At 36.5% G+C, this 24540-nt stretch overlaps 1 protein-coding gene across 2 annotated transcripts in view; it reads left to right on the top strand.

The window, feature by feature from the left end:
* spata17 (spermatogenesis associated 17) overlaps positions 1-24540 on the top strand; it is a 41434-nt gene that overhangs the window by 1765 nt on the left and 15129 nt on the right. The window contains exons 3-10 of one of the 2 annotated variants that reach the window (XM_067368293.1): positions 2642-2723; positions 3660-3710; positions 6660-6763; positions 12253-12376; positions 14665-14850; positions 17498-17646; positions 18015-18045; positions 21233-21279. In XM_067368293.1, coding sequence (XP_067224394.1) covers positions 2642-2723; positions 3660-3710; positions 6660-6763; positions 12253-12376; positions 14665-14850; positions 17498-17646; positions 18015-18045; positions 21233-21265 — 760 coding nt within the window. In that variant the 3' untranslated portion in view covers positions 21266-21279. Of the gene's footprint in view, positions 1-2641; positions 2724-3659; positions 3711-6659; positions 6764-12252; positions 12377-14664; positions 14851-17497; positions 17647-18014; positions 18046-21232; positions 21369-24540 lie in introns of those variants that run through there. The other variant, XM_067368292.1, reaches the window with a different exon arrangement.

Below are 24540 nucleotides of genomic sequence, written 5' to 3'. Positions count from 1 at the left end.
AAACTTACAACAACTGTTTATGGAGAGAGAGGGGGTTATAATTTGAGAGGGGCTTTAAATTTGAAACAGCATAATGCTCGAACAAAGCTCAAAAGTATGTGCATTTCAATTTGTGGGGTGATCTTGTGGAATAGTTTGAATAATTATATCAAGGAAAGTGTAAATATCTTGCAATTTAAAAAAAGGTATAAGACATTTATTTTTGATAAGTACAGTGAGATAACTTAGCTGTTGTCAATGTTGCATGAATTTTGTTTTGGTTTGTTCTTCCTTATATTAATTGTTACATGTGGTAGGTTGGTATTTTTGTGTTAGTTAAAATGATATGTTGGATTTATCTGGTTTAATTGGGATTTAGATTTGAAGTACTGGGGTAGGATTTAATAAGCCTATGGCTTCTACCTATCCCTTTTCGAACAGGTTGAGTACTATGTTGAAAAATTGTGTTTATTACGTTATTGATTATTTACTTATTATTTTTTTTTCTTTTTCTTTTTTCTTTTAAAAAACTTGAGTTCGAAATAAAGAAAGATTACAGAAAAAACCTTTAAAGACAAAACTAGTGTGAGCTACAAGGTTTTGGAAAGGTTTTTTTGAGTGTGTCCTGTATGACGTCAAAAGAGAGCGGAATTCCTTGTATGGGCACTTCTCCCTGATAATGGTGCGCACACACATCACCCAGAGCAAGAGCACGCCCATCAACACATTTTGTTCAGGGATACGGAAGGCGAGATATTTTTTCAACAATGGCTGTGTCCCAATTCAGGGGCTGCACCCTTTGAAGGCTGCATACATCATCAAGGCAGTCTAATTTAAGAAAAACAACCATTAGATTGCAAAGTAAGAAAGAAATTACAGTATTTTACACCTCACAATGAATATCAGTCAATTTTATTACTGTTACCTTTCTTAAATATGACATCCTTGATGCCTTCAAATGCTACCTCTGGAGGACACAACCTCCGAAATAAGACGCAGCTCCTGTCACCGAAGGAGTGTGTTTTTGGTTGTGAGGGAAAGATTACCTTTTTCAGCTTCCCAAAGAACCCAGCATTAAGGGAACAGAGGATGAAGTTTGTTTTTCCGAGGCAGCAACGAAGTTATGCACGTATGTTTGTTCGTTCCCGGGATTTCGGTGATGAATACTTTGTAAACAAGTCCCAGTTCGGCACTGGATTTGCAGATCGGGGGTGGTGAGTAAAGCTGCATCAGATGTCTGTGTTTTGTTGGCAATCGCGCGCAAATGCATATAATGTAAACAACACAAACGTTTTTGTTCCCTTTTTATTTATTATGATGTCGCAGCTAGCAGACGATCTCTACGCAAAAGCTGCACGCGCTTGTGACTCTTTAGCTCCGCCCACAGCACTGACGGCAGACACGCCTCCAGGATCTCTGCTTTTTTCGGAAAGACTTGGTACAGCGTATCTATATTTAATAAATATAAATATAAGATTAACATGAGATTGGCAGAAACTGTGTGTGACCCCCCCCCCCCCCTTAAAATAATCACGTTTAACAGTGCAATTCTTGGTGAAAATTTACCAATCATTCTGCTAAAAAAATCTCCACGCACTGATCAGGGAATCAAAACAAACAAATTGCACCTCTTCTTCTAGTTCGAGAAGCTGTTTCCCTTGGATATACATCACAATAGGAAAGAAAAGACTATTGCAATATTGGAACTTCCATTTCGTGCTGACTTTAAATCTTTGAGTGTGTGTAAAACATATTTCTCATATTTCATATTTTCTCATTTTAATATCAACATATTTAAATCAACAGTTTTATATCCATTGTTTTTATTTTATGTAATTGTCAGTGGTTTATGGGATTGTAGTTCTTTCCCTAATTGAAGCCTCTTTCTTTATTTCTGATTTTAAATACAATTAAAAACATTTTTTGCTTCAAATAAAAGGTTGTAATGTTGTGATTCACCTTGTAGCTGGTTGGTTTGGTTGATGGCTAATAGCTCTTTAGTGAAGACTTTTTTTTTTAAAATGCCTATGGGAAAAATGTTTCCCGAACCAAGGCCACTGAAAAAGTGGGCGGGCACTGTTGCACTCTATAGGCGTGACACTTTTGGAATCCTTATTGTATAGGGTAGACATATGTGTTAATGAGGACAGCCGTATGATTCTATATTTTCAGCATATACCTGTAAGTGGTCGCTGAAGACTAAATCTAACGCATTTGGTCTTTAGAAGCAAGAATTAGCCAGTACACAGGGCGCTACAGTGTGTAACCTCAACATATTTCTGTGCAGTGAGCAGACAAACTCCCAGACAGTAGGTTAATTTAGATTACTTTAGTTAATTGATCAATGTGTTAAGTGCCTAATTAAGCGCAATCTAGGCTTCTTGAGTGCAGCTCCAGGGTTGCCACCGTCCCTATACGCATTGATTTTTTTGAGTTATAAATGGCCTTTTGGAAATTGATGGCCATGTTGAGTTCAGAGTTGCCATAGACATACATTTAGAGGGTGGTTAATGATGAATGCAAATGTACAGTTGTCCAAGAAAGACTTACCGCAGGCAGGCATAATGAAAAAAGGGGACTTTGAGGAAGGAAGTTTTGATTTAATCAGTTTGAAATTACAGAAGTATGATTACACCTTGTCGAGTGTTGTTTTGTTTTTCAGTCATCTGCATAAAAACGCAACATTAATACAAAAAACATGGCGTGGTTTTACTGCTCGGGTGCTTTTCAGACAAAGGGTAAAGGTAAGTTGTGGAGACATGTAATATTGATTATGTTATGATAACCCTCATTAACATTTAGCAGTTAACATATATATATCTGGCTTAAGTTTGTAATTTGACAATTCATATTGATTTTCAATGGAATGCTTTTATCTCATACATGTTTTAAAGGTACTGACAAATTAGTGCTCATTTTTCCTATCTTCATTTTTTAAATAAAACTTAATGGTTTTGTTGTAATAGATTTTACTTTAGACTTAATTGTTCATAAAAATGTTGTTGTCTCTGTTTTTTGCATGTGCAATCATGACCTGCAGTTGGTTGCCTAATATGTTATATCTTTCTAAAATGTACAGTTACAGTATTGTTTTTTTTAAGAACTTCCAGGAATTTCAGTAAGTGTAATATGGAAAATTAATCATGGCCTCTTATTATTATTTTATTTTTAATTTTTTTAAAAGGAAGAACATTTTACATGGTCTTATTTTTTGTCTGATTTCTTTTATTTGTGAAAAAAAAAATATGTATGCTTTTCCTCTACCATCATATAGAGCAGTTCATATCATTTTTTATTTTTTTGATTGTGTCACCATTGAGTGAATCATTTCTGCCTTGTGTGTCTTGTGAATATTCCTCACTGTGTTTAGTCGGCCCATCCTCAGCAGCATTCCATTGATTATCAAACTCAGCAAAGAGTATTTTACCTTCATACATCTCCATTAGTTACCAGCCTGACTTTCATAGATTTTCCCAGCCATGTCTGCATTATGTATTAAGAACAGGCACTTCCCTTCGATACAAAGTATGACTTGCCACTCCACCCTCTTATCTGCTGCTGCTGCTGCTGCTTTTCCATGACTTTTATGTATTATGTATAAAGAGGATTTTATTCCTCGCATGTTGGGAAAACATCAGAGGGCCCAGTCACAATGTAATGTTATCTCCCTCTCTTCACAGACAGCATATTTTATCATGAAGATGAATTTCTACAATAAGATGGCTGTCAAGGTAAATATTTCTCTTGCTGTTTAGTGAGTGAAAAGTCAGTGGGTCACACATTTGATTTGGATGAAACCTGTAAACAGATTTTACTGGTGTGTGATAACTGCATTGAAATTGTAAAGTGAAAGTGGTGCATAAAATCAAAATATGCTTAAAAAAAAAAAAAAAATATATATATATATATATATATATAATATATATTATATTTACATATGTGACATGTTTTCATAACTATTATAAATATATAAACATAATCTACAGAGATGTTTACTTGCAGTGGGCTTTCGATGTTGTAACAGAAAGGCCGAAGCTGATCGGTTGGTTCTTGTCACATGACCTGCACCGCGATAGCAACATTCTAAAAAGTTGAAAACTTTTCATCCTGCTGCGCCTGGAAAAAGCAAGCGTTGCACAGTATGTGCATCGTGACCGTGTCATTTCTATTTAGAGCACGTTTGCCACGCGCCTACGTTTGAAATAACTTGAGCACGCAAAAGACGCAACAGGTGAACTTCTAGACTTCTAATTGGTGACTGGTGTTTTGTTTTGCTCTATCCTCTGCGCTTCCGCGTTCGTCAGTGCGTCATGTGTCAGGTCAGAGATTACTCTTTTGGCGTAAGTTGATTTGCATAGGCCATCTACCGAAAGCTAGTTATTTTAGTTTATAAAGATTTAATTATGGATATTTTCTTACAAAAACCTATCGCTTCGCTTCAGAAAGCCTTTATTAACCCACTGGAGCCATGTGGATATCTTTTATGATGGATGGACGCACTTTTTTAGATTCCAAAATTGTGAGCTCCATTCACTACCATTTATAAAGCTTGGAAGAGCCGGGATATTTTATAATATAACTCCAATTGTGTTTGTCTGAAAGAAGTCATATCTACCTGGCTTGAGGGTGAGTAAATCATGGGATAATTTTTCATTTTTGGGTAAACTATCCCTTTAAGCAGCACAACTGTTCTCAACATAATAAGACATTTTCTTGAGCGACAAATTAGCATGTTAGAGGGACACTGACATAATATTACACAATATTTTTTATAGTATATATAGTATGACAGCATATTTTATTATTTATTTGAATTATTGTCCTTATCCATATTGACAAGGTAACTGAAGTCAAATCCAAATATGAAAGAATTTGCTATCATATTTTCTCATCTTTTATAAGACCCACAGTTGTAAAAAGGTAGCAAATGTTGCATGTTCTGTTTCACAGCCTATAAATCAATCACATTTATATTTGAGTGAGACTTTGGCACGTTTATAGAGCTATTGGAATGTATAGAAGCTTTAGTTTTACAATTGATTTTCCCTGAGGTGAAACTTTTAAAGAATTTTATAAGTCTTACAAAATTTCATAGCTTATTGAAGAATGTTTCATTTCTACGGAGGATTGCATATTTCTACTGTGATGATTGGACATCACAAGAAATGTGAACTGAGGAAGTGATTTATACGCAAATCTTTTGCGTTAAATCTAGGGCCCACCCTGAATTCTTCACTGCTGCTTCTGTTATGTGAGTCTAATTTGAAACATGAAGCTTGACCTCTTCTCAGAGGTCACAGAATATGAGACTAAAGGTCCTGTCACCACTTAGACACAAACAGAAGTCGCTTAACAGGACAGACAGCTTTTATAGCCCTTGTAAAATACAGAGTGCTATGTCCGGGAAGCACTGGTAATGTAAAAATCTGATGAAGGAAAAATGAAAAGGCGACTGTGAAAACAGTCACTGAAGGATCAGTTTCAAGCACAGACTGGGTGTGTTGGATGGAAAAAACGGACTGTCAGTTCTGTTAGAGTTTTGGAAAGCTTCATGGGAACGTATGCATAATGTTTACTAATGAATGTCACTTCATACAGTTGTGGTTATAAGTTTACACACCCCCCAATCAGTTGTCCTCAGTGTGTAAAGTTGGATCTCAAAATCATAGTCACTGCTGGAAAAGTTCAAAGATGCAGAAAATATTGGAAAACCAAAGAATGTGCAGGACCTGGAGGATTTTTCTGAAGAACATTGAAAAGTTTAGCTCAGGACAAACAATGGACTCATGAACAATATAAGAAAAACATGAAAACAGTCTTTGATCATCCAGGTATCATCACATAGTATTAATAATTAAGTGTATGTAAACTTTTGAATGGGGTCTTTTTTTTGTAAATTCAGCTATTATTTTGTCTTGTGGACTCTAGGTAAACATGTGTGTGATCTTTTAAAATTGATTATTCAAATGTATATATAAAAAAATAATATGAGATGCACAGATAAGTATATATGATGACAGAAAGCATTAAAGCAGAAAGCTGCTTCCATTAAAGCTGAAAACAATAACCAGTGTTCAGTGTTGAACTTCTTTTTAGTCATTTCCTTTATCCAATAAAATGTTTATCATGCTTTTTATCAAAAGCCAATGTGTTAGCCTTTTAATAGAAATCAGTGTTTACAAGGGAGGCCTGATTTGTATTAGATCTAATTGAGCAATATGCATCATTGATTTTACTAGTCTTAAGAGGTCACAAAGAACTCAGAATCCAAGCCTGCAATTACTTTATTTAAAATTATCTATTGACTACTGATCAATGGCAATTCTTGTTTTGTTTAGTTTTTGCCTTTATTATTCTTTTTTTTTCTCATTTACCTGCTATTGTTTAAGTACCTAATTAGCCTGAAGGACATCTGTCCTTTTTGTTTTGGGTCCTCAGTGGTGCTGTCATGGTGGTACTAGCTAGCACTCTCATTCTTCATGGAGTGACAATGACTCCAAGCTCAAAGGTGACAGGGAAATTCTTTAATTTGCTCTGACTTTGATTTGTCTTTCAAATACTTTTTGCAATTCCAAATAAAGCTCAACTTCCTACTTTTTAACAGCCATACAGTGGAACAGTAAAGACAACAAAATAATAATCGGGTATATTCATAACCAGAACTCGTCCTTCTTTTGCAGATACAGCAGAGATGGCGGGGCTATTATGTGAGGAAGTATGTACACAGTTATTATGCACGCAAGAGATATTTGGAGGGATTGACAAGGACGAATGCACACATCAGGTGAGAAGAATTAAAATTATTTCATTTTTATATATACTGCTCCAAATAAAGTATTATTTGTATATAGCATTACGTTAAACTAGTGTTCATAGATGACCATTGTCTGAAATTATTGCAAAGACAAAGGAATGTCATGCCTTTAACGGCATGTTTGAGACATATACATTAGCAGCATGTCATGCATAAATCGCCTCTGGTTACTTGAAAATGAATAACTTTATGAAATTTAAAATTAGCCTCTGATTTGCGTGTACCCCCACATTTATATAAAAAAAAAAATAAAAAAAAAAAACCTGCTTCGGGGGCTGAAGGAAGATGCCATCTTTTACTTTTGATAAAAACGAAGTCACTTTTTTAATGTGACCAATATATTTTGTTGGAAAATATCTTAAGGGTTTAGCTAAAATTAAATGTAAATCTGTTAAGTGCTCCTTGGATCACTGACTCCCATACCCTGCTCCCTCCCTCCATCTCCCTCCCTACTCCAGCCTCTCTTTAAGTGGGAATGTTCTCTTTTAATGGGGTTTCTCACCTATGAATCACGTTAACACATTGCATTTCTCTATAAAAACACTGGGCCATCATGTATTACACTGTCTTAAATGTTGGAAACTTTTAAAAATTTAGTGTGGGATTGTCACATATTGTCATTGTGAGTTTTTTAGGATGCCAATATCTTCTGAGCAGAGTGGAAAAAGGACAATAAAATGCGAGATCTACCAGTAACTGATTAACAGAAGTCTAAAATTCAGACTGTAAATTTCCTGTTTATATATATATATATATATATATATATATATATATATATATATATATATATATATATATATATATATATATATGAAGAGTTTATTTGCAAAAACAGATAACTCCATTTTTATGAATTCTCACAAATCATGTTTTTTTTATTGTGCATTCCAATTAATAACAATCAAACTGCAGTTGGGCTGTTTTGATTAAGTAATGATAACTCTAAAAAATATAGGTAAATTAAAAAATTAAAATTCATTGAAAGTATGTTATATATATATATTAAAAGTTTGTTTTTTAGCAAAAGCAGATAACTCCAACAGTCGTTTTTTGGCAAAAGCAGATAACTCCACATTTCATGTTTCATAGTTAAACAAAACCCAAGTAATTGCATTTAAAACACTCTCAAACACACATGTGCACACACACACACACACACACACACACAAACAGATCGGCACACACATACACACACACACACACACACGCGCGCGCGCAAGCACGCTCTCTCTCTCTCAAACAAACACACACACACACACACACACACAGATCGGCACACAAGTACACACACACGCACTAATCCACACACGCACGTGCGCGCGCGCGCACACACACACACAAGCAAAAGGACAACCAATTTTTCAGCATGTAAGTCGTGTATGGTGTACAAGGACTTACAGGAGTCGAAATCATAAATCCTCGATCACTTTTAGTGAGCTTTGATAAAACTTCCCTCAGCTAGCGCGTCTTTTTGAAGTGACTAGAAGCCTTGTCACCTGACCTGAATACTGCGCGCTGATTCGCTAAAACGGACTTATTAGTTTCTGTCTGTACACAAACAAGGGCGCTTGTCGGCTTCTGCTGTAAAACGTGAACTTGCGATGCCTGAAAGTGGGCAAAACCGGCTCTTCTGACAAAATGGATTTAGGGTACAGAACGTGCTATATATGGAGAATAATGCACAGCACTTAGTTCATTTTTTTTTAAAAATGGCGTTTATCGGTTTTTGCAAATGAACTCTTCATACATATATATATATATATATATATATATATATATATATATATATATATATATATATATATATATATATATACTGTATATGGACAGATAAAAATGTTAATTATTATATATCAATTACTGGCTCAAGCTCACTCAGAAATTCCCAAATATTGTCTGATTAATCCACCTGGTCAGTAATAAAGTATTTTAAGTCAAAGTTGCTTGATGTGTAAAAAACATAGGAATAGTCAGTCATGTCTCAGTGAGTTTTGGATATCTGTCCCGCTGTGTTTTACAAACAACATTTTTTGATTGTCTGTTCTATCTCTCTCATTCTCTTCCTCTCTTTCTATGCGTTGGTAGACCCTGTCTGTTGGCGCATTAATTAGTTGTTTATGTAACGCTTCTGAGGTCATGATGAATCAGTCATAGATGTGAAGTGAAAGATCACTGCGCTGATTCTGACAATCTGTTCCACGTTGGGCTCAGGATCACCCACTGACTGATTAGTCACCCCTCAAAGGTCTCAGTGCCAGGATTTTAATCCGTACAGCTCCGGTGCTTGAATAAATTATTCAAAATTTTCCTAATGGTTCCCATTTAGCGCAAGCAGACCAGCCCGGCATGCCAATGATAGGAGGCCAGCGACTGCCCATGTCAGGGCGGCCCCTCTCTCTCATTCTCTTTCCCTGCCAGCAGTGAAGGATCCCCCTCCTCCCCATGCAAAACGATCTGTGTCGTTTCATTAGCTCTAGCCTGACGACAAGGCCCGCTATGTTCTAGTGTCCATCTTCATTCAGTTGTCCTTCTCTGCATACCTTAATGAAGTCAAGACCCGAGTTCACCGCGGCAATTCCACAGCAAGAGTTTGTGCAATGTAACAATTTATCACTTGTCAAGAAGACACTTAAAGTTCCAGCACTTAATAAGGGCTTCCTCTGGGCTTGAGTAATTAGAACTGAGCGGCTTGCATATTTACTAAATGTGGAGTGTCATTGCCACCATGGCCTATTGCCTGCATGAATTATTTCTCTATCTGTAATAAACAGCTGGGTAATTATTACTGCCATAATCAGATAAATTTCTCTCTGTAATGTTTGAGCATGGCAAATCTTTAACTCTTTGGAAGCACAGGGGGAATTTATGGACTCCCATTGCTCAGGCTACTTTTTCTGCTCTCGTGTCCCTTTCAAGGACATCTGTGAAACTCACTCCTTAACTGCAGGCCTTATTAAATGTTTTTTTTTTTTTCTTTATAAACATTTCATAGTATTTAGGGCAGGTCTTTTATCAAAGAAAGACTCCAAAATACACAGGCCACGCTATGCATATGCTTAATCACACAAATTACTGCATTCATTACAGAGAAGTATACCAAATCCCATTTTATGGGCAAATTGATCTTGATGTTTTCCACCTTAAAAGCTGTTAAATTCTTCTAATTAATCATATTTTGTTTTTTGTGTGTGTTTTCATTAAAAAACACTACTCATAGTAGGTGGCTTTTGCTGGTTTTTGCAAAGAATTTTAATTCAATTACAGTAAGTGGAAATCTGAGAATTTATAGATAATACTGAAATTCCATTATGACAAATGTCAAAAAGCACTCTGGTAATTATACTTCATATGACACACACACACACACACACACACACACACACACACACACATACATACATATATATATATATATATATATATATATATATATATGCATTATATCAGCACAACTGTGATTCAGCCGTAGGTAATCACAGCCTGCTGATGTACAGTCATATCGCATGGCTACGAGTGTGATATTGCATTTATACAACAGTTCAACGGCACAAGTTTGTAAATAAATAAGAACAACAATGGAGTGTCTTTAAAAACCATCTTTTGTGAGGAACTACTTCCTTCCGCCACAGATTCAAATCTCAAGTTGACAGTTTAACAGTTGAGCCCAAGCCTAATTAGTTACTAGTTACTTATTCTAAAATGTCAGTTCAGAACTAGTAATGAAGGAACATTGAGTCGCTTCATTTCATTTCAATATAAAAGTCTTTGTGACTGACTGACTCAAGTCGAAATCATTAACGGACTCTTTCTCAGTACCAAAAAATACGGCATGTTATTTATATAAAATATTATTTATTGAACAATATAATTTAAATTAACAACAATAGCCATTATAACAGTATAAGAAGTAAAATAGGAAATAAACACAAGCAAACAGTTTAGTCAATCATACAAAAGCAGCTCTCTAGTTAGTACAGAATTTAATTTCAGTGTAAATATAAAGTTATGAAACTTAATATAGCCCTTAAGCCGAATCTATTAGCTCTGGAACAAGAAATATATTAATAAGACCGAAGATTGCCCATCTGATATACCCAAAACGAATACCTCATGTTTAAACACTATCTACATAAGAGCCAGTGGCAAATTCCCGAAGGACTGGCTGAGATGAAGCTGTTCTCTGCAGGTACATGAGCACTAAACGGCTGCTGACTACCTGAAGCTTGCATCTCTGATATATAATATACAAAGGTTAAGAAAAGAGTGAAGTCTGCTGTAAACGACCTGTATTTTTGACTGAATACTACATGCCTATCTGTTGATATGTAAGGGTGATTAGCACCTGGTGGATTCTACAGTAAGTGGATGCAATTCAATGGGCCCAGGGTGCTTATTGCGGTGTGTTGTGTAAGGACACACAAAGGTCATCTGTGTTAGCTGCTCCCATGTCTCCCTACTGGCCCATCAACACTAATGAGGTTTATGTGTTACCCCAGCCTTCTCTTAGACACAGATCGAGATCCCCTTCCACGGTTACAAATCTATTTGGCTTTTGTCCACTGCAGTGCAATTAATAATAAGCAGGAGATATAGGTTGACAAAGGTCACACAGACAGCGTGATGCCAAACGAAAGAAACTGAGGCTGGTCAGAAAGCGTTTGAACATTGTGACCTCAGACCACAATAGAAAACACGCTCACAGCCCAAACTACTCTGCGTATTTGATTTATTTGGCGGAGAGAAAATGGGAGAGAAAAATGCATCATAGGAAAAGTAAGGTGAGTTTTAAAGGTCAGTGTACAGAGCAAAATAACTAACAGGAAGTATTTTGTGCATGTTATGTTTATTATTTTATTTTAAAAAAAAATATATATATATATATTTTTTTTTTCTTTTTCTTTTTCTTTTTTTTGCTACATAGGCTTTCACGGCCTTGCAATATTTCAAAACGTATGCATACCATGCCAGCTGGGGGCAGTTGAGCCTAATAGTTAGAGAGTCTGACTTTTAAACCAAAAGTTGCGGGTTCGAGTCTCCGTTCCGGCAGAAAATGTAGGTGGGGGTAGTGAATGAACAGAGCTCTCTTCCACTCATTACCCACAACTGAGGTTTCCTTGAGCAAGGCACCTAATCACTCCCCGGGCGCCAGAGCAAAAATGGCTTCTCACTGCTCTGTGTATGTGTTCAGTACTCACTGCTGTGTGTGCACTTGGATGGGTGAAATGCAGAGCACACCATACTTGGCTACACGTCATGTTACTTTCACTAACAACACCCTTTGGTCATTTTATCATACATACATACAAGTTTGTCAAACTATTATTTTGTCAGTAAAGCTGCTCTCTTGAACAGTCCACAAGTGTATTGAACATCATCTGATATCTTGGGACTAAGACAAGAGTTTACAGAAGTGTGAGTTGGAAAAACTGGGTTTATTTGTACTGTTCTCTGCTTCCCAGGAGAGACCTGGAGGAATTTGCAGAGCTCCAGAGAAAAGAGAGAGAACGGATCACTTTGGAAAAAGAGGAACAAGAGAAAAACATCCAGGCTCAGAGATTCCACTTCCTTTTGAGCACTAAACAGGTCAGTGCGGAATCAATGAGATGGACATGCACGTATATCCAGCATACATACAAGTGCATTTATTTAAGGTCACGGAATCAAAAGGAACTGTGCCGGTATGGAGTATGAAGACCTGCTGTAGTTTATTCTTACAGCAAGCTCCTAACCGCTGAGATCATTTGCTGATATATATATTCTTTTCAGAAATCCCTCTGGCTATAATGTGTCTTGATAATTATGATGAAGTGCTCTGGCCGTTGTTGATTCAGCAGCAGTGTGGGGTGAGCAGATACTTCATTTTGTGGCCTCTCCTTCATGCTTTTATGGTCATCACAGCCTCCTGTGGCCACACCGCTCATGCCATGTTCCTGCTCTGGTCACTGGACGCTTAGTGCCAGCCACACTGTGAACAGGGCATGAGGACATTGCTGCCTGCAGTCTGAGGCAGGAAATCAAGAAATAATACACATCAGCTAATGGACAACAGATGCGAGGGACCACATGCTAGTTAAAAGATGCTTCAGAGGGAGATAAGGATAAAATATGTGTGTGTGGGCTGGGGTTACTGGGATTGACTAGTTTACCAGTCAGTTTTCTTTCTTTCTTTTTTTAACTGTGTACTTTTTTTCCTGTGTCCCATTGATTGAAAATATTTATAAAAGTCTGATTAATAAAAGTACTACTATATTGATAAAGTATTTGTAAATTTATATAGCGACAAGGATTTTCAACCACGGAAAAGCCCTAGAAAAATGAAAAAAAAAAAAAAATAATAATAATCATTTATTATTATTATTTTGAAATGAACTGATGATTGGATAAGCATGATGATTTTTTTTTTATGTTTTTGAGAGAAGTCTCTTATGCTCACCAGGGCTGCATTTATTTGATCAAAAATTCAGTAGAAACAGTAATGTTGTCTAAAAAACTATTTAATATAATTTATTAATGTAATTTATTCTTGTGATGGCAAAGCTGAATTTTCAGAAGACATTACTCCAGTCTTCAGTGTCACATGATCCATCAGAAATCATTCTAATATACTGATTTGGTGCTATTTCTCATCAACGTTAAAAGCAATTGTGCCGCTTAATATTTTTTGTGGAAACCATGATACATTATTTTCAGAAGACCAGCATTTATTTGAACCATCATTTTTTATCAGTTTAATGCATCTTTGCTGAATAGAAGTATTTAAAAAAAAAAAAATCTTCTTGACCCCAAACTTTTGATCGATAGTTATATTATAAATTATATTATATTATAGGAGGGCCTCTGCGTTTGTAAATGTAAAAAATATTGCACATATGACCATGCACATAATTCATGACGCCTCCTAATAAGGACGTCATTTAAACCACAAACCTCAATCTAAGACTTGTCAGTTGCAGGAAAGGTTTAACTCTCTTCTTAGTTTTCTCACTCTCTCTCAGTCTCTCTCAAGTCTAACTCTGCTCTCCCCCTCCCTGATTTTCTCATTCTCACTCTGTGTCTCTACACTGGGCAACTTATGTTCCCACAGTCTGACCTTGTCTCCGTGAAATGGATGGGTCTCCCATGGTTCATCGTTAACCAGAGAAAATTCCGCTGGACAAAAGTGGCTGTGCTGACATAGATGTAGTTCCTCGGTACGAGGGTCAACATCATTGCTCTTTTCCTGTAAGTCCGAGGCAAGTTGGGAGTTTGTGGTATACCCCCCACCATGTAACACCCAAAGCTACACAATCCAAACCGGCGCAGGAGCCTTACTGAGGCGTATTACCTGTGAAAGCTATTAGCATATATAGTAACAAAGCTTTAAAAAACTTTGGCTGCTAATTAAGCACATATGAGGAAGCATCTGATTAGAGACTAATTATTCTAGCTGTTATTCCTCAGGCCAAACTAAGAACCACTGAAGTGCTACAGTAAGATCAGACAGCTCATAGTTAGCTAGCAGACATTTACGCTAGCAGACATGACACATGCCAGAGTGATGGATGTGTGTCCATTCAGGGGAGGTGACAAGTATAATTGTTTTGCTGTGGTCGACCGAATAAAGTGGGTTCCTTTTCCTGAAAGCTAAATGTGTTTTGCTGTGGGTTTTGCATGGATACATATGATGAGAGGTACAATGGAAGCTGTTAGCAGTCCATTGCTAGCAAATGAGTTATTAAAGGGGGCATGAGGATGTGTTTGGTTTGCAAGGTTTAAGGACAATCATCAAGAGAAAAAGACTTTCTCTTCATTATGCTAACAGAAGCATAACATTTAGTTCACCTTGCTTATCTAAACAACACCCTTTTTTTGTGTTTGTGTGTTCATCTTAGCGTCCGGGTGTTTTCAATTCACCGTTCAGAGCAGAGCCTGATGAGATGGAGCTGAGACTGAGAAAAGTAAAACCGCTTCTGGTTCGATCAGCTCCCAAAGAGAGGAAGACCCCTGATATTGTCCCTGATCTGTCCAACCTGATGCCAAACAGAGAGCGTCTACCACCCATTCACAAAAAGCCACAGGTGAGATGATGACCAAGATTTTCTTCATCATTTTCTCACCTTTTTGTCATTTCAAAAATGTGTAACTTTCTTTCTTCACTGTAAGATCACTGGAAGACAAAAGGATTTTCAAGCTTTCAAGCAGTCCATATGACTTGTGTCCTTTATAAAAAAAAAACTTCTAAAGACATAAAATAAGTGAGGAACAGACAAAAATTGTTTCTGTCCTAGCTGACCTTGCTGTTTTCATGAGTGGCGACGTCTCATTGGTGAACAAATAGTTCTTTTGAGTTAGATCTCTTCAATGAATCAGAAGGTGAAGTTTATAAAACCATTCTGAATGATTAGTTCATGAACCATACTAAACTGAACTCTCATATGACCTCATAAGACTTGGAATAAAGTGCACAAGTTGTATGAACCACTTTTATGATACTTTTATGATGCTTTTGTCTTGGTTTGAAACTTAAAAGCTGAAACCAGTCCCCATTTATTGTAACTGCATGGAAAAGAGTGAGGGCATTCTTTAAAATCGTTCTTTAGTCATATGGCTTTGGATCATCGTATGGGTAAGTAAATGATGACAGAATTATTATTTTTGGTGAACTATTGCCACATTGTGGTTGAATTCAGGGAAAGATAAATGTTTTTTTATACATGTAGTTTGTCTAATGTAGTGTTGTTATAAGAACTTGTATTTGTCTTTAAGCAAACTCACACTAAAACTTTCATTTATATTCATAACAAATGTTTCACTAGGATATTATATAAACTTTTGCATTTGTAGATGTCCCTAGACTATTCCAATGAAATGGCCTCAAAAAGATGACAGAGTGTGGTGACAATTAACAAAAAAGATCCTGAGATAACTATGATTCAAGCTAGGATTTATTGCCACCGTGAGATCATTTAGAAAAACTTGCTGTAAAAATGGAATAATATCATTAAATGTGCCTCCCTTCTCGCCTGGATACCGCCAAAGCATTTAGACAGCCAGATAACCGGTGATAAGCACGCCTGTCAACCCAAGCCCCTTTATTCCATGGATCCCATTAAGGGAATCTCAGCAAGGGAATACCGCAACATGTAAAGGTGCCCTGATAAAGAATATCTTTAAGTACTTCCAAATCTAGCATGTCATCTTGTCCAGCTGTGAGGGAGATTTGATGATACGTATTTGCCATTTGTGTTATTTACGGTCCATGACTTTTATGGTAACTGGTTCTTATTATTGGTTTCTATTAATGTAAAACATAAGTGAGCAGAAATGAAGCGTGAGTCATTTCTTTTTATTAGAGCCCGAGTTCTTCTCCCTGGGCTGGCTTTTCACTCCAGCTGGGCCCAGTTAGTCGGAATTCATTAAAAAAAAAAAACTGCCACGTCTTTCACACAATGTGCAATAGATGAAGATGCATTATTTATCTACATTTTGCCCTTACAAAGACCCCAGAATAAGCACCGACCCTCAAACCTCTCCTCCCCTTCCCTCATGCCATCTCTCACTCTCTCTCTCTCTCTCTCTCTCAATTATTTGTGGTCTGAGGTGGAGCCCCCTCCCTAGGCATCTCTCCCTGTGTGATAAGCATCTGCGAGTGATAGATTGATTATGTGTATTGTTAGGGGAAGTAAGGGGATTGGTCAGTGCCAGGTGCTGATCTGGTCTTGATAGTATCAAGGGCAGAGAATGTTGCGCCAGCATGAATTAAAAACAGCAATGTCTGAAGGTCACATTTAAACTAACAACAACCAAAACAATAAGTTATGCATGTGGAGCCATGCCAAAAGTTTGTGCACGCTAGTTCAAAACCTCGCTTCGGTTCAAAAAGTATAGAGCATAACTTTCTATTTGGGCAACTAAACACAATCTGAAAACTTGTGTATCAACATGTCAGTTATTTGTGTTTAAAATGTTTGTGGTACAATACCATACCTGTCCAAAATGAATGCCATACCACGATAAGTCTAATCATTTTGGACAGGTAACATGGTATTGTTTGCTTACCATATTCATATGCCATGGTGTTTACTTTATACTACAAGGTATAGTGGTATTTTTTTATTAGCATTGTTAAATAATATATTTAACATATATATATAATAGTGATTAAAGTGGTTTGGTGACACAGGTAAGAAGTCAAGTCAAACTTTATTTTTAGAGCATGTGTAAGCCAACAGAGGTTGACCCAAAGTGCTTTACAATAAAAAATATAGTACCTGCAAACACTCTTGACAGCCTGCAATACACTGCGCAGTACCTGCAATACCTTGACAGCCTGCAAGTACCTGCAATACACTCTTGACAGCTCCAAAACTTCAGATTTCATAAAAATTTAATGTGACATTAAGCAATAAAAATATAAAAATGTACCTGATTATACGGGTATAATTTATTTTCTTAATAAAAAATTTGACATGGCTATTCTTTTTGCATGTATATTTGGTAGTGAAATCTAGTGCGTTTACTTGAAGTCTCTACCACCTCGACCTCTTTAAGGCCTTCATTGTGTGGTCAACGTATCATTATCAGCACTGGTCAGGTGTGTTAATGTCTTAGATGAAAAGACTGGGGCTTTCGAGGGTCCAGCTGGCCGTCCACAGGGGCCTCATCAATAATGAGGCGGGCGGGTCTGGGCAATAAAACATTTACCTTATCCCCCGTACCTGTCAGGGGCCCTTTCGCCCAGCTCTGGAGGTGCAGCAGCAGCGGCAGCGGCCCCTGGAGCCAAGCCTGCGCGTGGCCACATCCATCACTGCCCTGGAGGAGGCCAGAGAGGAGCTCAAACGGCAGGAGTGGAGGACTCGCGTCATCGACCAGACGTAAGTTACACACACACAAGTGCTCGCATGTACACATCCCAAAAAGCTGCAGTAGAGAAATGCTTGTATGTATTGATTTGGAGCTGAATATAGTCATTGGGACATATTCTGTAGCAATATTTGATAATGAAGTGTAAATTCATTGCACAACATCTCAGTAAGATCCAAAAAGTATTTGGACACTTATGTACAGTAAGTGTGGCTTCAATTACTCACCCTTGTGGCATCTGTGAAACACGAAAGACAAACGTCTTTTCTCTCTCTCTCTGTATAAAATGAATGTCAGTGGTGTCCTAAACAATGCTGACTATTATATGGACAAAAATAGTTGAAACATTCTTCAAAATATCATCTTATGTGTTCCACAGAAGGAACATACAGATTTGGAACAACATGAAGGTCAGTAAATAATAGCAGAATTTTATTTTTTTTGGTGGACTATGTCTTTAAGTAACACTTCAAAACATATAAATGGCATTGCATACTGTAAGTGTCCAAATACTTTCTGGAGCCACGTACTCTTATCTTATACACTAAATTTACACTGCATTATCAAGTAGGGTTAGGGTTAATTTTCATATTTGGGTAAACTTAAGTGTCCAAATACTTTTTGAGGCCACTGTAGATATTAATGTGAACGTAAAATTATTTTTCCAAGTGTAATAGTCTAAATTGTTGAGTGCTCAGAGTGCTATTTGTGACAGTGTGTAGACGCACATTAATCACACAACAAGATAAACCCCACACTTTATTCTCTCAAAGTTTGAAGCAGATGGTAAAATCTCAAGTGGGGTTAGTTGCTAAATAAGTTAACAAACAACAGCAACTATTTATAGCCCTATACTGTTTCATCCTTGCTGAGACATTATTAGTCTTCTCTGTTATATAATTATTGAAGCAGATTACCATAATAAATACAGTAGTTTTTTTTTTTTTTTACATTACTTCAGTGCCATCTCTGTTTTAAAACCCTTTTTATTTTAATTACAAGCTGAATGTGCAATGTTTTTTAATCATGTTTATTTTTTTTTTCTTCTTGCTCCGACTTTAAACAGTAAATTAGCTAACCCCATTAACACAGAATACCCCAAACAGGCTGTAATAGGAGAGGTGGTTACTGTGTAAATCGTATTATACATATGGTGTCTGCAGGGCATGGCGAAGCATGATTAGAGTCTTTTTGATCCAGGATCCTACTCTCGTTTCCCGCTAATTTTCTCCAAAATGTTTCAAAGAGCCACTAAAATGTTGCTGCTCCATTTTTTTCCACCACCAGCTTAATTTCAGTCCTAGTGATGTCTCCTCAGCCTCTGATGCAGATAATGCTGGGATGGATTACCATAATTTCGAGAAAAGAAAAAAAAAAACAGTTCCATAGTGGACTAAACACATTGGCTTATAGTTTGACAAATAATTACTTGGATAAGTACTTGGACTATGAAGTGTTTATTAATTTTGAAAATATCTCTTGTTTATCTGGTTTTAAGTATCATTGAGAACTACACTGTGAAATATTTTGCCAGGTAAACTAATAATATGCTTCATGTGGTAAATAAATAAATCTAAATACTACGTTGCATAAATTACATTTAATTGACATTATACAGTATATATATATATATATATATATATATATAATGTGTGTGTATATATATATATATATATATATATATATATATATATGTATTCAATTTTTAAAAAGAATAAAGTTTAATAATTTCTAGAAATGATTTATTAAAGCTATAATTCATTCTTTTATTTTGTCTTTTTCATTGTTCAGTTTAAAAGTGTTACCCTGCATGTCGTTTTACAAATGTGCAAGGCTGAATACACACATGTATACATATTTCTCTTTTTATCTACCCCTGCTTCTTCACTGTTCCCTTCACTTCTTCTTGCACACTCCCCCTTTTCCTGTTTTTGTGGCCTCCTAGGGTGTTGTCACTGGGCATTGGTCTGCACTGCCAAAAGATCCCCTGCGAGAAGTCAAACTTTCCTTAATGGCTTTCAATGAATAAAAACTACCCTATTAAAATGCAATTCAGTGGCAATGAAAGCAGTAAGTGAAACAGCCGGCAAGCAGCAGAAGCGTTGTGTATTCTGGGACATTGGGGCCACATTAATTTTTGCTCTGTGATGTCCGTCCCATGTGCACATTAGCATGGGTTGCACTGTAATCTGTCTTGTAGGGAGGCTGGTGTCTCTAGTGGATAAGGATGTCTGTGGGAGATTGGGCCATTATTTAAAGGGCCAGTGTGGTGTTTGATGTCACCCCCCCTTTTTACCTTGCACCATCAAAGCTTTAGCAAGCATTATTGCTTATGTGGTACTTACGTGACAGGAGAAGTCCTCTAATAAATAATGATCTTGTTCAGGATGGTTCTTTAAAGAAATGACTAAAGAGAGTGTCAAACAAACTCCAGTTCTGCCAGAAAGTTTCACTTTAGTTGGCGCAGCCAGTATTATTTTATATTTTTTTCAGAAACAGATGTTTCAGAAAGCATTAATTTAAAAATACAAGACAAAGTCTTTAATCTAATGTCTGTTTAGACAATCCCATCTGTTTTTTTGTGCAATGTATTGCAAACTTGTAACTTTTCCAGGTGGAGCGATTATGTTTACATTTTCCTTATTTGTCTGGTTTGATTTCATTAAAGAGGACAGGGCTTCTTTGCACTTCAGGTTTCATCATCATAAAAGGGAACGAACACACCAAGCATCGGGAATAAAAAACCTTTCTTTGCAGATTGTGTTCACAGAAAGTGCCAAGGTTGTTGGTTGTTTGTTTGTTTTGTGACAAGCCAAGCCAATGCCCAGCGGACGTTTATCCAGCCTCGTGCAGACACCTCTTGTACCACACTGGATAAATCTTCCTCCAGGCAAAGTGTCTTGGGTACAATTTACAAAATCAACCTCGCTGTAATTAACATCTGGCATTTTTCCTAAGTAACTGCTATTTGCACTGAACGTGTGCCCAGCAAACACGCAGCATGTGCAGAAACAACCACAAGACATCACAACGATTAAGAAGCAATTTGGGTTTGGAAATGATCTGGACTAGAATGAAAAGTGCCTGCGAGGGAGGGATGAGGCAGTGTGATGATATATAAGTAACATGTGCTGTGGAAATAGCAGAGCGTTAGCTCTTAGTCACGTTAGCCAAGACGAGTGGCCAGTAATGGGGCCGACACTGAAGTTATGCTCTTTTCCATACATAAGGCTAATGCAACAAGCCGTTGTTGAAAAATATGTTCCTATTCATATACATTACCGGTCAAAAGTTTGGGGTCAGTGCAATTTTTTTTCCCTATTTTTAAATAAATGAATTCTTTCATCCAACAAGGGCATACTAAATTGATCAAAAGCACCAAAATCAGCAAAATAATGATTTCTGCAGGATCATGTGAAATTGAAGACTAAGTAATGATGCTAAAAATTCAGCTTTGCCATCACAGGAATAAATTATATTTTTAAATCAATTACAGTAGAAGACTTGCATTGTAGTTCACAATTTTACTGTTTTTAATGTATTTTGATCAAATAATACATTAACTATTTTAATTATTATGTGTTTTTTGCCACACAGTTTCCTTCCATTTTCAAACACGAGCCGAATTAAGCGGTACGAGGGCCTGATGCACACCTCCACCCCCTTTGAGCAGGTGGCATATGGGACCAAGCACTTCCGAGAGGAGCACAAGGAGTACCTCCAGGGGAAAAAGGTACACGTTTCGCTAGCATGCACATGTAGAACTGCCAACACGCATTGTGTGCTGGCATGTATCTGGAAAAGGGATATGGGGTCTGTGATGGTGATGGGAGGGGGACTGGTGAACCCACGCACCCCCACCAAAACAACCTCCATGATGAGCATCGCAAATTTGTCAAATTTGACAGCAATTTAATAAATACCCACAAGTAAATGAGGAGAAAAGGCTTTCTCCCCCCCTCAAAGTCCTCACATTAGGTAATTGACTGTGTCTCTGCTGAAGGCCGTTCATGGATGAGAGTTCTTTATTGGCTCTTACCAGCAGGCACTACCCTCTGCATCCAGCGCAATTGCCCAGAAATACCTCCTCCGGAATGAAATAAATAAGAGAGCCCCTACTGCTGACACCGCTCATGTATGCTTGGTTGATACTAGATGTGGCGCCTCGGTTCCGCTCTGTGTTTTAATTGTTATCTCTATGGCATAAAATTTTTGACTTTTTTTTTTTTTTTTAAACGGGGAACAGAATTCATCAGGTAATTCCCAGAATATATCAGACACAGGTCTAGCTTCACTATATCCATGCTATTCTGTAATATGTTACAGGTTAAAAGATGTGGTACATGATTCTCTCCGATTCTTTTGGAAAGTAGCCCAGTATATCTTGATTTATACCGTGATGGTCTGAGGCTGGTGTTCACGCCATCTGACAGTAATGAAGACTCAGCATAACGAGCGTGCCTATGATCAGCGTAATTGATGTGGCAGAGGACACCATTTTAAGGATTATCACTGATCCATAGCTAAACAGGAGGCAAACCCTCAGCCTCAGGGGTGATTCCCCACCCAGAAGAGCTTTGCCACAATAGCACGTACATCACACTGTTCAAAAGTTTGAGGTCAGTAAGATGTTTGTTCGTTTGAGGGAAAAAAAAAAAAAAGGAAAAAAAATTATATTTATATATAATCAGCTTGATCAAAAGTGACAGTAAATACGATTATATTATATATATATATATATATATATATATATGTTATACAGTCAAACCAAAATTTATTCAGACACCTTGAACATTTCATTCATTAATACAGTATATTTACTATAGTTTAAAAAAATGGTAATAAAATATGACAAGATCTCAGAGTAACTGTCAGAAAAAATTAATCAGATAATGTCAGATAACACTTAAGCAAAACATGGTCAGGTCACAGTGTCTGAAGAATTTTTGGTTCCAAATTTGTATCAATTTTACTGGTAGTCCACTGCATGCAGAATTTTGGGGTATAATATGTCATAGTTTACTTTATTTTGCTATCCTCACTTACATAAATGAACTACAGTGTCCTGCACCCACTAGTAAAAATATATCAAAAATATCTATAATTATATATATATATGTATATGTTGAAGGCATTCATCAGTGACAGACAGTTATCGTTGTACAAAGTAAAAAGTACAGCAGAGCTAACACAACCCTGGGGTACTCCAACATTCGTTTTTACCCCTATTGACAAAATTTTGTTTACTTTGACACTTTAAATCCTATTTGTAAGAAACAAAATTTATAAAACATTTATAATGTTATAAAAGATTTCTATTTTAAGTTAATGCTGTTCTTTGTGAACTTTTTTCAGTTCATCAAGATACTAAAAAAAGGTGTCACGGTTTCCACAAAAGTATTAAAGGTGCCATCGAATTGAAAATTTAATTTACCTCGGCATAGTTGAATAACAAGAGTTCAGTACATGGAAATGACATACAGTGAGTCTCAAACTCCATTGTTTCCTCCTTCTTATGTAAATCTCATTTGTTTAAAAGACCTCCGAAGAACAGGCGAATCTCAACATACTGTAACACCGACTATTACATAACAGTCGGGGTGTACTCCCCAATATTTGCATATGCCAGCCCATGATCGAGGAATTACACAAGGGCAGCCAGTATTAACGTCTGGATCTGTGCACAGGTTAATCATCAGACTAGGTAAGCAAGCAATAACAACAGCGAAAAATGGCAGATGGAGCAATAATAACTGACATGATCCATGATAACATGATATTTTTAGTAATATTTGTAAATTGTCTTTTTTAAATGTTTCGTTAGCATGTTGCTAATGTACTGTTAAATGTGGTTAAAGTTACCATCATTTATTACTGTATTCACGGAGACAAGAGCCGTCGCTATTTTAATTTTTAAACACTTGCAGTCTGTATAATGCATAAACAACTTCATTCTTTATAAATCTCTCCAACAGTGTAGCATTAGCCGTTAGCCACGGAGCACAGCCTCAAATTCATTCAGAATCAAATGTAAACATCCAAATAAATACCATACTTACGTGATTAGACATGCTGCATGACGAACACTTTGTAAAGATCCATTTTGAGGGTTATATTAGCTGTGTGAACTTTGTTTATGCAATGATAGAGTCGAGAGCTCGGGAGGGGGCGGAGAGCGCAAGCAATTAAAGGCCGCAGCCTGAATCGGCGCATTTCTAAATATGCCTCAAAATTAAAAAAATTTATTTAAAAAAAATCTATGGGGTATTTTGAGCTGCAACTTCACAGACACATTCAGGGGACACCTTAGACCTATATTACATCTTGTAAAAAAACTTTTGATGGCACCTTTAAATACATTAATATCAACTCTGATAATAATAAGAAATGTTTCAGTATATTAGAATGATTTCTTAAGTTATCATGGACACTGAAGACTGGAGTAATGATGCTGAAAATTCAGCTAGTAAATTTCATTTTCAAAATATATTACATTCAATTTTTTTTTTTTTTTTTTTTTTTTTTGTCAATATTACTATTTTACTATATTTTTCATCAAGTAAATACAGGCTTAGTGAGCATAGGAGAATTCATTCAAAAGCATTAAAAATCCCCCTTTGAATGGTAAATGCACAGTATATATACATATATCATATGACTTTATTTCTTGATATTGTGAAATATAAAGACACATGGTAAGATATTAAATCATGCATTATAAGATATCTATTCATATTTGTAGACAAATTTATTGTGATTCTTGTATAGTGTGTTGTGAGACATAAACTCACAATTACGAGATTAAAAATTCCCATTACCTTTTTGCTTTTTACTTGAGCATGAACAGGCTTGGAGAAGTAACCAGCTACAATTTTGTTCATGGCATTCTTGCATTTGATCTGTTG

This window comes from Chanodichthys erythropterus, chromosome 18 (genome assembly GCF_024489055.1).
Source record: "Chanodichthys erythropterus isolate Z2021 chromosome 18, ASM2448905v1, whole genome shotgun sequence".
In the NCBI taxonomy this organism is placed as follows: Eukaryota; Metazoa; Chordata; class Actinopteri; order Cypriniformes; family Xenocyprididae; genus Chanodichthys; species Chanodichthys erythropterus.
This window is presented reverse-complemented; position numbering and strand designations above follow the sequence as displayed.